Source organism: Drosophila simulans, chromosome 2L, assembly GCF_016746395.2.
Source record: "Drosophila simulans strain w501 chromosome 2L, Prin_Dsim_3.1, whole genome shotgun sequence".
Lineage (NCBI taxonomy): Eukaryota > Metazoa > Arthropoda > Insecta > Diptera > Drosophilidae > Drosophila > Drosophila simulans.
The window spans coordinates 13,084,302-13,099,691 of NC_052520.2; the positions used below are offsets into that span (position 1 = coordinate 13,084,302).

Sequence of the window (15,390 nt, forward strand, 5' to 3'; positions counted from 1 at the left end):
ATAGCCAAAATCGGCAGACCATTATTAACATACGTACTGGGTAATTAGTATAAGAATTAATGGCAAATCATCGTTGCCATTTGCTGTAGTACCTTCAATATATTTTTCCATTTAATAATACGACATTATAAATCAGGCAGACCGAGCCGGTTTGGCATTCAGTCAAAGTCTAGCTGTTTGCCGGCTAATGTTTCTGATTTACAAGTAAAATATACTAAGCTAGATTCTAACTTGCATTGTGTCGCAGTGTGCTAATTTGGAGAATAAAATAGCTCGACTTGCAGTCTGGGAGCTTCAGTTGTAGTTTAACGTTCTAGCAGTAGGTTGAAAGTCGAATTCGAGTCCCAAAAAGGATATAGTTTAGTAGTAGAATGTATTATACTATTGGATTGCTCAGTCTGCTGGCCTTGGGATGCAGTGCAGCTCCCACGGATAAAAACTACTTTGCTGGTAGGTATTATATAGCTTATATTATTATGTTTTATTTACATAACATTTTCCCCTTGAAGATTTGCCAAAATGCTCGACTGAAGAGGATCAGCTGGGTGAGTGCGTGAAGCAGCTGTTTAACACATTGACTCCGCGCCTCAAGGATGGCAATCCGGAGCTGAGAATCGAGCCCTACGAACCTTTGCACCTCAACCGCACCAGCTTCCAATACTCCAGTGGCACGGTCAATGGTCGCATCACCGTTCGCAATGCCAAGATCTATGGCTTCTCCTCCAATCGCGCCAAAGAGGTGTCCGTCAAAGTCAATGGCGACAAGGTGAAACTCCGTTTTGTCACCCAAATGCCCAAGTTGAACATTGTGGGCAGCTATAAGGCCGACATGCAGGTGAATCAGCTGCAACTGAAGCCCAAGGGTGAATTCAACGTAACGCTCTGTAAGTAAGTTAGTTCGCCTCGTTCGGTGATCACTTATCATTCCGGTTGCAGTGGACGTGGAGGCCACAACGGTGACCGATGGTGAGATCTACGAGAAGGATGGTCATCGGTTTTTCCGACTCAAGAATATCGATTCAAAGCCCAAGATCAAGGATTTGGTCATCAAGGCAAACGGAATATTTGCAGATCCAGAACTGGGTGAGTTCAAAGTTGTTGTTAAAGGCAAACTAGTGAATTTGTTGCACTATGAAAAACGATGTTTGCTTCTTGAAAAAGTTGTTAAATATTTTTATTTAAATTGTGCATTTAAGCAAATACGGTGCTTGGTCGTTTGCAAATTCTCATTTAAAAATACTTCAGAACATATTGAATAGCACTAAAACCGATTGCCTTATTGCTTCCTCGTGTTTACATAAATATTTAATTACTTTAAATACGTAAGCACTTTGCATTAGTTGTATGTATTACGTCAATACGAGTATCAATTGATTCCGCAGTAATAGAATTACCGTTCATTTAACTATAATATATATTAAATGATTTACGAAGCTATAATTAAACTATAAAAGTTACATACCAAACATTTTTTGCAAGCTTCCATTTTTGATGTATTATATTTAAATTAGGTAACTTCATTTTCGTACACACATATAAACAGGTGCAGTAGAGAAAATTGGTATTAAGTCAAATCCATTAAACTAAAGGCAAACCAGTTTAAATGACTCTACACACAGTGTTTTCTGTGTACTCAATGCACATATTCTAACGCTTGTGATTATTTTTCGTTACAGATAAAATCGCTCTGAATGTGGCTAATCAGTATTGGCGCGATATCTATGGAATAATGCTGCCTGAGACCCGCCAGTTTTGGCAACCCCTTATGTTGCGAATGTTCAACGAGGCATTCGAACTGGTTCCCATCGACCAGTTTCTCAAGGAGTAGCCCAATTGGCGGTTGGATTTAATAGAATGATGATGATTAAATAGAAAATAAATTGTTCCATTAGGTGCTATTAAATGATAATATTTTTTTAAATTAAAAAACATTTATTCTAGGCGCCAGCTTGAATTGCCCATTTTGAGCGACACCAATTAAGCCAGGTTTTATGGAATTTTTCATGCCCTAGTTGAGCGCAGCGCAAATGTAACACTTTTTTTTACCGCTCTATGACCCAATGTTAATCGCGATAATAGGTTAAGTGCGCACCCCGACCTTCGACCTTGACTCCAATTGTGGAGTAGCAGCAAATGCGGTGCAATTGAGCAAGATCCCAAACTATCTTTGAACTTGAATTTAGTGGGAAATAGTTTAAATTTATTATTCAGTTGGGCCGAAATCCCGGCGGTACTGCAATACCGGGCCAACCCGCGACAGAGGTGGAGCAAGCTCCTAGCACTCCGTCTGATTCCAAAAATCAGTTTAACATTTGTTGTCCTCCAATGGAGGAACTATCAGATGTTAAGCTGATAAGAACAGATACTACACTTTGATCTTAGCCATAAGGCCGAGAAGCGATAACTTGAAACGGAAAACGAACAGGGTCTCCATGAGCAAACGGCCAGAACCATTTGGGAATTACAAATGTGAAAGTAGAAAGTTATCATGCTTTCTATTGCCTATTTTAGGGGTTTCTGGTTCATGTACTACGGATATTCCAGTTCCAGGTAGCCACATGAGTTAATGTGACTAAGATCCCTACCGTAAACATACTTTAGGGGTTGTTTGCGTTTTACAAATATTATGATTCCCAACACGTTCAAGCTCGTTCTAAATGGTAGGGTAAATACTTTTCGATGTTAAGTTACTCTGGTTTCTCTTCAATTGTCGAATAAATCTTTCGCCTTTTACTAAAGATTTCCGTGGAGAGGAACACTCTAATGAGTCTAAAATAATTTTTTTGTAGTGCCCGGCGACTTCGGTAGCTGGGCCATAATGAATTCATTATAAGGTTTTTGTTTATTATTATAAAATCTGGTGGTCATATGGAGTGATGAAATTTTACTCGTACCGTAGACGGGCGCTAAATGTGCCATAAATCAGCTTATTATATTGCAGTCAATTATATATTCTTAATGTCTATGGTGACTGGATTGTTTCGTGATGTGCATGCAAAACAGAAGCGATACAAAATTTATAGAAAAAATAAACACGCGACTGTCTGTCGTCTGTCTAAAGACAGGCCCATCATATTAAGTGGGTATTTTAATCTATTAATTGTATACATTTGGCATAGAATTTGTGCAAAACTCGAAATATTGCTTCCGTAGCAAAGTTCATCATTTGCAGAGTTCTGATTTTAAATATGTTCTCGGAAGCCTCGTACTTGCTGAGCTAAATTTTCGAAGATGTCACGTACTAGACTACCTTGAACATCGATTTGTACACCCACAAAGTCGCAGGTTCATGAATAATTTTATGTGGCATAAAGCTGCAAAGATTTACAACTGACCCACATTTTACATGAACACCTCGGAGGGCCTCACAGCCGAACTGCGACTCAAACTTAATACGTGCCTTGCACTTTGACTGAAAACAGGGATTGGAGACTGGGGAATGGGAAAACCTCTTGTCACTTTCCTCATTGTTAGATGTATTTGACAGATTTGAGGGAACAATCAGGAGATAGATGTATGCATATGGTATGGGGATTGGTATACATGAATTGTACATCTTTAAAAAAAAGTAGAATATAAAGAACTTATTTAATTTAAAATATAAAACAGAATTACAATGTTAAAAATTTCAAAAAAATCTTAAACAAATCTATAAATTATTCGTAAAAAAACTTATAGTTACATAATTACACACATTTTATCCAGACTTACATATAAAATTAAATGGTTTATTTGTACCGTTAAAATAAGATTTTTTAAGTTAGGCCCTGAAAACTGATTTTTTCAAAAGGTATTGTATAAATATATATATAAATATTGAACTTGTGGCTCTCAAACTTTAGTATAGTGGTTCTTTTGAATAAGCTTTTTTTTTTTGGCCGAGATGAGCTTTTGAGTTCGGCTTTTGGCTTCGGCAGTGACGGCCTAAAGCCTTCAAAACGACCGATTTTGTTGGGGCCTACTTGTGTGTGTTGTTGCTGTTTGCTTTGGCTTCGGCAGCGGGTTGGAAAAACTTTTGAACGAGCACAAAAATCGGGCAGCTTGAAAACTATAAATAAACGTGCGATTTATGCAGCGCTCATTTCAAGATTTGCAAGCCACGGGCCGTCAACTCGAAAAAATTCGTTTGTCCATTTTCTGCGGATAAGTTTGGCAATTAGCTGGCTGAGATTGTGTGCATCCCAGTGTCCGTGTGTGCAGCAATTGCAGCAACAATTGCAGTTAACCGAGAAAACCGAAAAAGCCAACAAAAAAGCAACTGTAAAAAGCGCTCGTGAAGAAATAAAAGTGAAGCCGGTTTGCAAAAAAATTACGCAAATAAAAAACCAAAAACCAAAAAAAAAAAGGAAAAACGGAGACAAGAAAATTACCGTCTGGACCGTAATCGTGTGTTAAATCAAGTCACACGAAAATAGTCAAATAGAAAGAGTCCAGTAATCAATTGAAACGAGTTTGCATCGGCCCATTGTGCAGGGGAAATCGGAAAGCAAGAGTCAGCCAGTCCCAAAAATGCAATTGCCTTGCATATCGCTCACCATTTTGGCCGCCTTGGCACTCGGAAGTGGCTATGCGGCCACGCTGCCAACCTCCGCACCCAGTGTTTTCAGCTCCGATCCCAATCCGAATCCAAATTCCAGCCCGGTCGAGGAGTTGGCGGCGCAGACTCCCAGCTTTTCCGACAGCCATGTTGCTGTGCCCTCCAGTTCAATCGATTTTGCCGATGCAGGTAAGGTAACTTATGCAAGCGTACAAAGGAACTCGATAGTCAAACAAAATGTCACTCCCTTCTCACGTCCTCAAATATATAAACACCAAATTAATGCAGCTCAAGTCAACGAGTTCGTTGTCTAAGTCTTTCGTTTGCTTAATGCAATTTGTCCTTGTCGAGTGCAGTGCCTCGTTTAAACAAAAACTCATGGTTCATATCATCATCATGAAACCTTGCATATCTTATTTTTTATGTGTACTTTAATCGAGGTAAAAATTCTACCGATCGATCTAAAATACATACTATAATACTACTAACAAATATGTTATTTTTAAAGATATTTGCATGTATGTCGAAGATTTTCTTATCTTATTTACTCAGTTTTGTTTATCTTTTTATGACATTTGTAAGTGCTATTGCCTGTTTTTTAATATCTTTTGATATTTTGCCCTTGTGGAGTTAGTTTTAAGTTTCAAAAATGGACCTTTAATGTATACATTGCTAAACAGGTGTTTTTAATATTTGTTAGCCAAATACTGACCAGTAAGAAAGCTTATTTGCAAACGCGTTCTCAAATCTTTTTGTAATATCTAACTTCCTGTTTTCAAAAAGTTCTTCATTTGCCGTCTATGCTTCACTGACAATATGATTCCTTATTTTAAATTCAGTACAGGCCGTGTCCGGTATGCCTTCCATGCCAATCTGTGGCGATTACTCATTGTAAAAAGTTTACCTTCTTGAAATGTTTACCTGTATTGCGCATTCACTGGACACCACATTGACCTTCAAAACTGGGAAAAGTACTGCCATCGTAAAAGAAGTTTTAATGGGATTTGCAAAGAGCGAAGTCCAGGCTATAGAAACTGAAATTGCAATAGAAATTAGCAAGTGTATTTGCAGTAAAATCTTTTTATTTATTTCGCCTTTTAACGCTTTTGAAATGGCAAGTGGAATATGTAAAATAAAGCGACAAGCAAGTCATCGCCTGTGCCACTTGAACTTGACACACTTACACATGTTTTTTGTGGTAAAAGTTATCAAGCTGAGGCGCAAATCGTTGGGTAAATAGAAATTGTGACGCAAGTCGGTCCGAGTTATAAATGCAGAATAAACACGGGATAATGCAGGCTATGAAATATTGGCAATTACATTAATTTAATCAAGCACGAGGTGTTGGCTACTGTATGCGATTGTCCATGTGTGTGTGTGTGTTGTTTGCGCTCTTGCGAAAAGAGTTCAGCGTCAACAAAAGCAAAAACGAGGCTTAAGTCCGATCCGAAACCGGCTGCCGTCACTACCAAGACTATCATGACTACCGCCGAGCTGACATAAAGCGAAAAGCTGAAAAACTGACCTACATCAATGCGTAAGCGGCGCTGCTGGGCTTGTGCCAAACTGAAAGCTGTAATTGTAACTTGTCTCTAATTGCGCAAAGAAAACCGCCAGTAGTAGGTACTAAAAAAACGCGGCGAGCACGAATTTATTGGCACTTGCCTGAGCAAACAAAGGACTTAGGCAACGAACTTGAGTGCGACCCAACCCTTTTCTGTCACCTCCTATTTTCGACATTTCGGGTTTGGTATTTGCTTTATGCCATAACAGCTCACCTTTGACATTGAACTTGTCAGGCGAAACAGGGGAAAAAATGTTTAAAACAAAACAGTGGGAAACATATTTCGAAGCACTCAAGCCAAATGACTTAATAGGGCTGTTCACGTGGGTAATTCGACTTTAAATTGACCAAAGTTTGTCTCATTCTTCAAGTTCTTAATTACATGCCTTCAATTCGTGTTCATATCTTTTAGATTTGGACTTGCCTTGCCAAGAAACATTAAAATAATTGCTTTCCGCTTGTCGTTAGAAGGAGAAGATAAAAACAATTAGTGGCGTGACTAAATATCGTTGCAAGTAAAATTTCATTTTAACAACGCGTTGTTAAACTTCCTTAACTTTATTAAGATGAAGTATTAAAGTGTAAGCGTAGTCTAAAAGTGGATTTGCATTTAAGCTATTTTATATGTTTTCTTTTAATACGCTTACATATAGAAAACGCGCTTGCATATTAAAGCCTCAGTGGAGAAATCTTTAACTTTAGTGTTTGATAATAATTTGTAATAAATGCATTACTGCTTGGCATCGGTGATGAGTGTATGATGCATATTTCTTACCTACAAGAGTGCAAAAGTTTATAAATTTAATATCTTTTAGTTTCTTGTTTTTAAAACCTTAAAATGCGTTTCCTTAACACAAAGGTCACTGTCACCATGACATAAACCCCATTCGCATATGACAGAAGACACGTGGCGACAGGGACACGTGAACTTCGTCATGCCTGGTCGGCTGGCATCAAAAGCCAAAATTTTAATAAATATAATAGTAGTGATCTCCCCTTTGGTCAGACCCTTTTGCTATGCCTCGACGAACTTTACAACCTACGCTAACCATGACTTAACCGACTTGTGAACTAATCTCACATCACTTTCGCCTTCCAGTTGCACCAGCGCCCGCTACTCTGTCCAGTGGCTCGAATGAGGTGACACCCTGTAGCTTGAGCTCTTCGGATCTGAATGAATGCATACGCGGCTTGATCCAGTCATTCGCGCCCAAATTGAGGTATCAGGGAGTGCCGGAGTTCAATATGGACTCGATTGATCCGTATTTCTACAAGAGGGGCATCTTTCGTTACACCAACGATGGCATCCAGGGCGGTCTTCTGATCAAGAACATGGAGATCTATGGCATCAGCCAGTTGCAGGTGAACAGTGTTGGGGCCAATTTCACCGATAACGGCTTCATAATTAAGTTGGGCGTTGAACTGCCGCAACTGAAGGCCGGTGGACACTTCAAGGCGGACGTGAAGTTCGGAGGACTGCGTCTGGTGCCCAAGGGGCCCTTCAACATCACCATCGGTGAGTGCCAGTTTGAAAACTTAGTTCAGCGGAGCATGTGCCTGATACTTTCATTTTCCCTCCAGACAACATCAAGGCCACCATTCTGACCGACGGCCACATCGAACAGCTGCCCAGTGGTCAGCAGCGTCTCAGTTTACATCGCCTGAATGCCAATGTCAATATCGGCGATGCCAAGGTGGTGGCCAATGGCATCTTCTCCGATCGCAACCTGAGTAAGCCCATTATTTTCTTTTAGTTTTCAATAAGCTGATAGATTTTATAACCTCCTAGATGCCATGATTCTCAATCTGGTCAACGAGAATCTGCCGGAGATCACTCGCGTCGGAATTCCCGCCACCCGCGAACAATGGGCTCCCATTCTGATTGCCCACATCAACGAGTTCTTCGCCAAGGTACCCATCGAAAAATTCCTGGTTCAATGATGCACCAAGCGCGTCCTCAAGGATCCCTTAGCTCCTAGTTAGTTTAAGCCTTATGTTTACGACTACAAATTTATCTTAAGCGCTGTTTCCAAATACTTTTCTATGCACAAACGATTTGGCAATCATTTGCAATGATTTTAAACATAACCAATTTGTATTTATTTATGTCATCCATTCTGAACAAAAAAGAAGTTATGTGAAAATTTTAAAATAAATGCTCTTGACAAAAGTGTGTCCTTTTTTACTTATTTTGTTACTAAATTAATCGATTAAGCCTTTGCAAGTTATTTCTACCCGGTTTTTTTGCCGATCCTAAAAGTATGCTCTTTGCTGAAAATCGCTCGACATAACATTTTTTTACTTACACTTGACAGGTAAATTTTATGTATCTTACATGTAAGTATATACACAACGTTAGTTACTTTTGACACATGTTTTTAAAATTTAAATTTTTATTGGGCACACCGACAAAAAAATCCTTTGACAGGCTATTTGTTATAAATATCTTTTTAAACAAATATATAAATTCTCTTTATTTTAATACACAAATACAAGATTCCTTGACATCGAAGAACTACTAAGAAATAAAGTTTAAATTTATAGCTAGCAAGAATTGACCTAGTCGAAAAAGTATAAATAAGCTAATTAATAAAATATGAACGGCTCCAATTCCAAAGAGGTTCATTGAACATTGAGTGGGCGATGTTCCCTTGTCAGAACATTCAATTGTATGAAACTGAAGATGCTGAGAAATGCTCACTCGATCGATACCGATTCCACTGGAGAGCTTTTCAATTACAATATTCAACACTCCCACTTGTCGATCAATCAAAGGTGCGAAAGTGCCCCACGGCTTCCAATTACCAACAATTAGTTGGCAAAATATTGAAACACAATTATCCAGCAAAGGTCCAGGCCGTGACACTTAACTTTCCATCGATCAATATATGGAGCTTGGGTCGAGTGCTTTTTTATTAAAATGATCTGGCCGATTCTCAGGAAACAATTGACTTAATTTGTGATGCTTCTAACACCCAAGGCGCCGCTCGAACTCAGCGTTAATAATACGATTGAAACAAATCCCTGATCAATGAAGATTATTATTAAATCCTGAGACAAGGGGTATCCTCCGTACAACCGGTAAAATGCTCGCTAAACGTCGTAAATTTTGCATGTTATTTACAAAAAACACTTACATCAGGCGATGAATTCAAACGGGTCTACTTAAACTCACCTGGTGGAAAATGAAGATCCCAATGCATTATGCACCTTGGAATTTAAATGGAAACTCAATCCAGTCATGCAGTGAGGAATTAAAGTGGTAAGTTAGCTGACTTGCTATGGAAAATGTGTGATTATTTGAACTTAACTACCATCTTTATTTTTATGACATAGGAAAAAACAAATGCTAAAAGTGTTTAATGTTAAATTAATCTTGAAAAAATAAGTTATCACGTTAACATTTTTTCTGAGTGCATATTAATGGCCAACTGAGCCAGAACGAGAAGATGCAACCGCAGCTGGATTTTTCTTTTAATAGTATGCAGTCGCACAACTTCCCGGCGGCTGATTTCAGTCTGATTTGGTGCGTGTTCCGGATCGGATTCGGGATCGGGATCGGAACCGGGTTAGAAGACAGACTGCCTGGTAGGCAATCGAAATGGAGGCGTTGCTGGAACTAGTTTAGTACAGTGACCAGCATCGCGTGTGCATTTGAAGGCGGCCCAATAAGTTGGCCAAAATTGATCCGGCGAAAGAAACGCGTTCATAATTGACATTTCTGCTGCTCCGGCCACAACATTTCTGCCGACGTCGCTGCCTCCGTCGTCGTTTTGGCAACGGAGCTGTTAACCAATCCCCAGAACCTCTGTTGGCTCAGAAGCGATCGGCACTTCGAGCCAAAAAGACGGTCCTGTCCGTCTAACGCACGAGTACTTCCAAGTCCAGAATCGAGTGCCGCGATTCAGAGCAAGTCCGAGTCCAAGTCCGAGAACTTCGTCTTCGTCTTCGGGATCGTAGTCGTGGTCAGGTGAATGCCATCGGGGCAACGTGCCTGGCATTCCAGAGGAGATATATATTCTGAGTCGCGATTCGTGTTGGCGGCTCTTAATACAATATAGCAGTCAACTTATATATGGTCTGCCCCGTTCAAAACGAAAACAAATTGGGAAGATATAACCGCAGCGAAAGCAACAAATATCAAAATGTTTGCATTTTTGCCAGTTTTATTACTTTGTGTGCATTTGCTGCATTTTAAAATTATCTCGGGAGCAGATCTCCCATCCGTTTCGGGAGGGGCACTTGCTCCAGCTCCTGTGTGGCCAAGTGGTGAAATTAACGCGGCGCCCGAGGCAGGATTGTTTAAAGCCAATGCCACAGATGAGGAAAATCTCGGGGGAACGGTGGTGGGTAAGTGATATTGCTGGATTCAAGGAATGAGAACTAGAAGCACGAGGCGTAACAATGTAATCGAAAGACTTAAGGCACAAACTTGAAAATTTTATTATAACTAGCACTCAAGGGAATTTTGTTGGATTTATCATTTTAGCCAGTAATATGTACACTTATATATGTAAACTATAACATCAAACAAGTTTTAAGGGGTTTTTAAAGTTTTTGGTTTTAGTTAAGCATTTTAAAATGGAAGCCCCGAACAAAAATTTTTCCTTGTCTACGCTTTAAAAATGTTAAAAATTGTAATCCTTAATTTTTGATAGCAAATTTTGCTAAAGAACCTGGAAATTAATATTGGCAATAAATAAATACTTTCAACACCATCAATAGTCACTCTTCTATATACGTCACTATTATAAAATGAAGTTCAACGACATCGAAATAACACTTTTCTGATTCGACAGTAGAATTTATGCGCGGCACGCACCAAGCATTACTTGTATGACCTTCAGAAATCTATAAATCGCTTAAAGTTTGAGGGGAAAATGCGAAGTAGGTGTACTCAACATTGTTTATCTTATACCTACATAGATGGCTTGTCGCTAGGCACTGCCCTTTAGGCCAGTTAAAGAGAACTTTCTACTGCAAAAACAACTAGAACTCATGTGTAGGCGTGCATTTTGAGATCAACTTCGTCGCTTGTCGTTCGTGTTCCGTCGCCTGTCAATGTACCCGCCAATCTATTACCTTTTATTTACGGCCAACAATTAGACAATTAGACAGCACTTTTGATGGAGAGGCGTGATCTGTGGTGATGTTTTTTTGGGGGCGTCGACATAAGCCTATTAATTCGGGATGCCGCGCAGATTGGGCCATAAACGAATGCCATATAAAAGGCAATAAGCCGACACCTTTCGCGGATTTAACAAGCCATATTCATTAAAAATTAATTTTTATTTGCATTTTGTCCACTGTGCTCGCCTGAAGTCGCGATAAATATCGTTTATATGACCGTTGGTCATATAAAATTTACAAGCCACCATTAAGTAGACCTCCAGCTCGAGTTCTCTGGCATCCTGCGTCGGAATTCAGGTTTTCAGTGGCACACGAGCTGTAACGGTCTTGCAGACCTTGAACTTGTAACTTGTCCCTGATTCTTAGTTAACGAGTTGCAAGTCTTTTGCATCAAGTGTTAACTATTTGCAGAGAAAACCAGTTGAACTTCAACTTGGGTGTGTCTCGAGGACCATTCAAGGTATAAGAACTATCATATGTTACATATGTATGTATATAGATTATTATACTAAAAATGATTTACTGTTTTCACAAACTTAAACATTTTACTTTAGTGCTTAGTCACTAAGTCACATAAAGAATATCTTGTTAATTTACTTATAAACTGATCAAGTTATTTAAAAAGCATTTACGTGTGCAATTCGTTTTGGACAAAATGTTTGTATATTTAATTTAAATTTTTAATCTTCTCTTTTCTTTTTATAAAAAGTATAAACATTCTCAGCTTTTTAAGCCAAAATAAGTGTGTCGAATTCAAAGCAGGATCTCCGATCGATCAAAGGGAATTTGTTGCCTCTGACAGCTTGTCATAACAATTTAAAAAGAATCAAAGTAATGTCGAGTAAGCAATAAACATAAAAGCACCAATTTTAAACGATATTTGGGGCAAATGAGTAATATTTCGGTGACTTTCTTTGGGGATCCACACAAAGCATAAGTCTCATTTAACAATTCCTCTCAAGTGAGTCACGATTGGCCGAATACTTTTGGCGGTTTGTAGGATTTATATTGTAAAATAAAAACACTTTTCAGAAAACCAAAAATGATATGCATATTCATTAACGATTCGTAGCACGAACTGAACGTATTCTTCATTACGACTTGTGTCAGTAAAGCAAAAGCCACGTGCAGATTTCTAAGACTTTCCTGTGACAAATCGCTTTTACGCTCGATTTAGAATCAATAAAACTTACACCCCAACGAAGGCATTAAAGTTTTTTAAAGCCTGTCAAGAAGATCGTTTAAATTAATCGCCACAAAAGCAAATAGCTCGTTAGGAACAAAACCCCAAGATAAGCTGAGCATATCACATATTTAGTCAAATTTTATGCGCTGCCAAGCCATTCGAACTATATTTGTGGGCCAGAAGCAGACCAAAACATGCGTAATAAATTAGAAATATGGCAAATTCATGCTAAATAGCAACAACAATTCTCATGCGATAAAATCAGAATGGAAACGGCGACCTAAACAAAGGCCTAGACCAATTTTAAGAAGCCGCCAATGAACATGACAAATATATGACAATTGACAGTAGAAAGTTGCCGCAGTGGGGGCAAGTTCAGCATCTGTGAAATGGCACAGCAATTGTCATTCCGTGTGGAAAGAGCTTAAGTTTATTGTCAATATTCTGGCCAGCGAAATATGTCAAAATATTGAGTAATCACTCTCGACTGGCTGAGAAGCGTGGACCCAAAACTCAAAACGTGAACGAATGTTAAGCAAATATTGGCTTGGTCTTTTCTCCACTCATATCTGTTTTTTGTTATTTGGGTGCTTTGTCAACAGCGCGACAGATTGGCCAAAAAATGAGTTGTAAAGTACCATAGTTTTGGTTAGACAATTGCGTATGTAGCTCAAATCTTTTCGGGGGTCAACAAACTCTGATCTCGAGTGCCCCTAGAAATGATCAGCAGTTCCCCAAGTGCCACAGATATTTTCCAAATATAGAATCGTTATCTCATTTACACCAGATATATAATTTGGTGTTCTAATTTTTTTTTAAATTTATTTTAGAATAAATAAGGTTTTAGATAATTAAAAATGAATATTTGAAGCCTCTTTTTATACTGCAGATCTGCAACCAAATCTGAATCGCCAGCGACGCCAATTCTTTTTCGATCCCAGCATTTTGCTATGGCAAGGAGCTCTCGGAGCCTCGGGAGTTTCTGGTGGCTGGGGTCCTGGCGAAGGATCCAAGTGCTTGACATCCCGTGGCCAACCCGGTGTATGTGTGCGCATCGATGGATGTCGAGAGTATTACAGGCTGGCCCGCCAGCTATCCATCTTCACCCTGCGTCAATGGCCACAGACGAATGGACTTGGACTGAATGGCAATATGTGCAACTTCTTCGATCTGCTGGGCAGAGTTAACAATGGCATATGCTGCACGGATATTGATGCCAACAGTTTTGGGGTATTCCCACTTCCTGGAACGACGACCACGACTACGGAGATGCCTTCAGTGGTGGCAGATGAGGAGGATAGGGAACATGTGATTCCCGAGGGAGAAGTGGAGGGTGTATATCCTGCGGATGCTCCTCGACCGGAAGAGCCCATTGACAATGCGAACAGTGTGGAGGACACGCCGGATTTCCAGGACGTTAACACAATTGAGGGTAATCCTCCAGGAGCAGATCAAAAACCAGAAGCAGAACCGGCGGTGGAACCGGTGGAGCAGCCTATTCCCACACACCCACCGTCTACCATTCATCCCTACCAGTGGCCCTTTGGTTCCTTTGCTGGCGGCCAGTGGCCACCGGCGCTACCGACTCACCCACCGACAACGGGTGGTTGGCCACCACCGCTGCCCACCCATCCGCCGAACCACCATTATCCCACGCACCCCACCACAGGAGGAGTTCCAAGCACCAAGCGCACTACACCAAGGCCCGCAAACCCCGCCAGACCGACAACCACTAGGCGACCCACTTATCCTAGTTATCCCTCGCCAGTTACAACCACGACAACTACGAGACGTCCTGTGAGCGGAACTAGTTCGGAAGGACTTCCGCTGCAGTGCGGCAATAAGAATCCAGTGACGCCCGACCAGGAGCGAATTGTTGGCGGCATCAATGCCAGTCCACACGAATTTCCCTGGATAGCTGTGCTCTTCAAGTCGGGAAAGCAGTTCTGCGGCGGCAGTCTTATTACCAATAGTCACATTCTGACCGCAGCTCACTGTGTGGCACGGTGAGGAAAAAGACGGCGTCCTATAAAAGCATCTTAAAATCTTGTTATTATTGCAGCATGACCTCGTGGGATGTGGCGGCCTTGACAGCCCATCTGGGTGACTACAACATCGGCACGGACTTCGAGGTGCAGCACGTGTCCCGCAGGATCAAGCGACTTGTGCGGCACAAGGGTTTCGAATTCAGCACCTTGGTAAGAGAATTCAATCTATTTTCCCAAAAGACCTAGTGATTTCCTTCATTATATTCAAATGATAATCCTCTTTTCCAGCACAACGACGTGGCCATATTGACGTTGAGTGAACCAGTGCCCTTCACCAGGGAGATCCAACCAATTTGCCTGCCCACCTCGCCCTCGCAGCAATCCCGATCTTACAGTGGCCAAGTGGCCACCGTGGCCGGATGGGGTAGTCTCCGGGAGAATGGGCCACAGCCATCCATCCTGCAGAAGGTGGACATTCCCATTTGGACAAATGCCGAGTGTGCCAGGAAATATGGACGTGCAGCGCCTGGTGGGATCATTGAGTCGATGATTTGCGCTGGTCAGGCAGCCAAGGATTCCTGCAGTGTAAGTGATGACATATATCATATATCATCAGGATTCTCAGACTGATTCAATCTACAGGGCGACTCTGGCGGACCTATGGTAATCAATGATGGTGGACGTTACACTCAAGTGGGAATCGTGTCCTGGGGCATTGGCTGCGGCAAGGGTCAATATCCTGGAGTTTACACTCGTGTCACTTCGCTGCTGCCCTGGATCTACAAGAACATTAAATAACATAGGATTCCAATTAGTCTAAGACGTGATATGCTGCAATATATTAAGAGCGAACGATTTAATAAAATGTCAACATTATTGTAGACCTAGACTTTTGAAAAGCCCAAAAGTATGCCAGGATTTCGAGTCAAGTTGTCTTCTCTTTAATTGCGATACGAAGAAATAGTTCATCAGAGATTTTAAGATC

The 15,390-nt window shown here is 40.6% G+C and overlaps 3 protein-coding genes and 2 non-coding genes across 6 annotated transcripts; 4 read left to right on the forward strand and 1 right to left on the reverse strand.

Moving 5' to 3' along the window:
• Window positions 1-286: 286 nt before the first annotated feature.
• Window positions 287-1,909, forward strand: LOC6732175 (circadian clock-controlled protein daywake). The gene is made up of 4 exons (XM_002079270.4): window positions 287-450; window positions 510-884; window positions 937-1,083; window positions 1,677-1,909. Exons 1-4 carry the CDS (start codon window positions 372-374, stop codon window positions 1,826-1,828), a joined length of 753 nt encoding a protein of 250 aa, XP_002079306.1. The 5' UTR covers window positions 287-371; the 3' UTR covers window positions 1,829-1,909.
• A 297-nt stretch (window positions 1,910-2,206) lies between these two features.
• LOC120284260 lies at window positions 2,207-2,402 on the reverse strand. The gene has a single exon (XR_005543493.1). It is a non-coding gene; the product is annotated as a U2 spliceosomal RNA (small nuclear RNA).
• A 285-nt stretch (window positions 2,403-2,687) lies between these two features.
• LOC120284268 lies at window positions 2,688-2,801 on the forward strand. Its single transcript, XR_005543501.1, has one exon. It is a non-coding gene; the product is annotated as a U5 spliceosomal RNA (small nuclear RNA).
• Window positions 2,802-4,057: 1,256 nt separating this feature from the next.
• On the forward strand, window positions 4,058-8,213 carry LOC6732178. The gene is made up of 4 exons (XM_002079271.4): window positions 4,058-4,726; window positions 7,201-7,617; window positions 7,683-7,832; window positions 7,891-8,213. The coding sequence occupies exons 1-4, from the start codon at window positions 4,510-4,512 to the stop codon at window positions 8,040-8,042; spliced, it is 936 nt and encodes a 311-aa protein (XP_002079307.1). The 5' UTR covers window positions 4,058-4,509; the 3' UTR covers window positions 8,043-8,213.
• A 1,404-nt stretch (window positions 8,214-9,617) lies between these two features.
• LOC6732179 (serine proteinase stubble) lies at window positions 9,618-15,286 on the forward strand. 2 transcript variants are annotated; one of them, XM_016180083.3, is made up of 5 exons: window positions 9,618-10,451; window positions 13,289-14,423; window positions 14,480-14,615; window positions 14,694-14,990; window positions 15,048-15,286. In XM_016180083.3, exons 1-5 carry the CDS (start codon window positions 10,247-10,249, stop codon window positions 15,201-15,203), a joined length of 1,929 nt encoding a protein of 642 aa, XP_016024862.1. In that variant the 5' UTR covers window positions 9,618-10,246; the 3' UTR covers window positions 15,204-15,286. The 2 variants fall into 2 exon arrangements, with proteins under 2 accessions (XP_016024862.1, XP_016024861.1); XM_016180082.3 differs by having other exon boundaries at window positions 9,619-10,451; window positions 13,307-14,423.
• The last annotated feature ends 104 nt before the right edge of the window (window positions 15,287-15,390 follow it).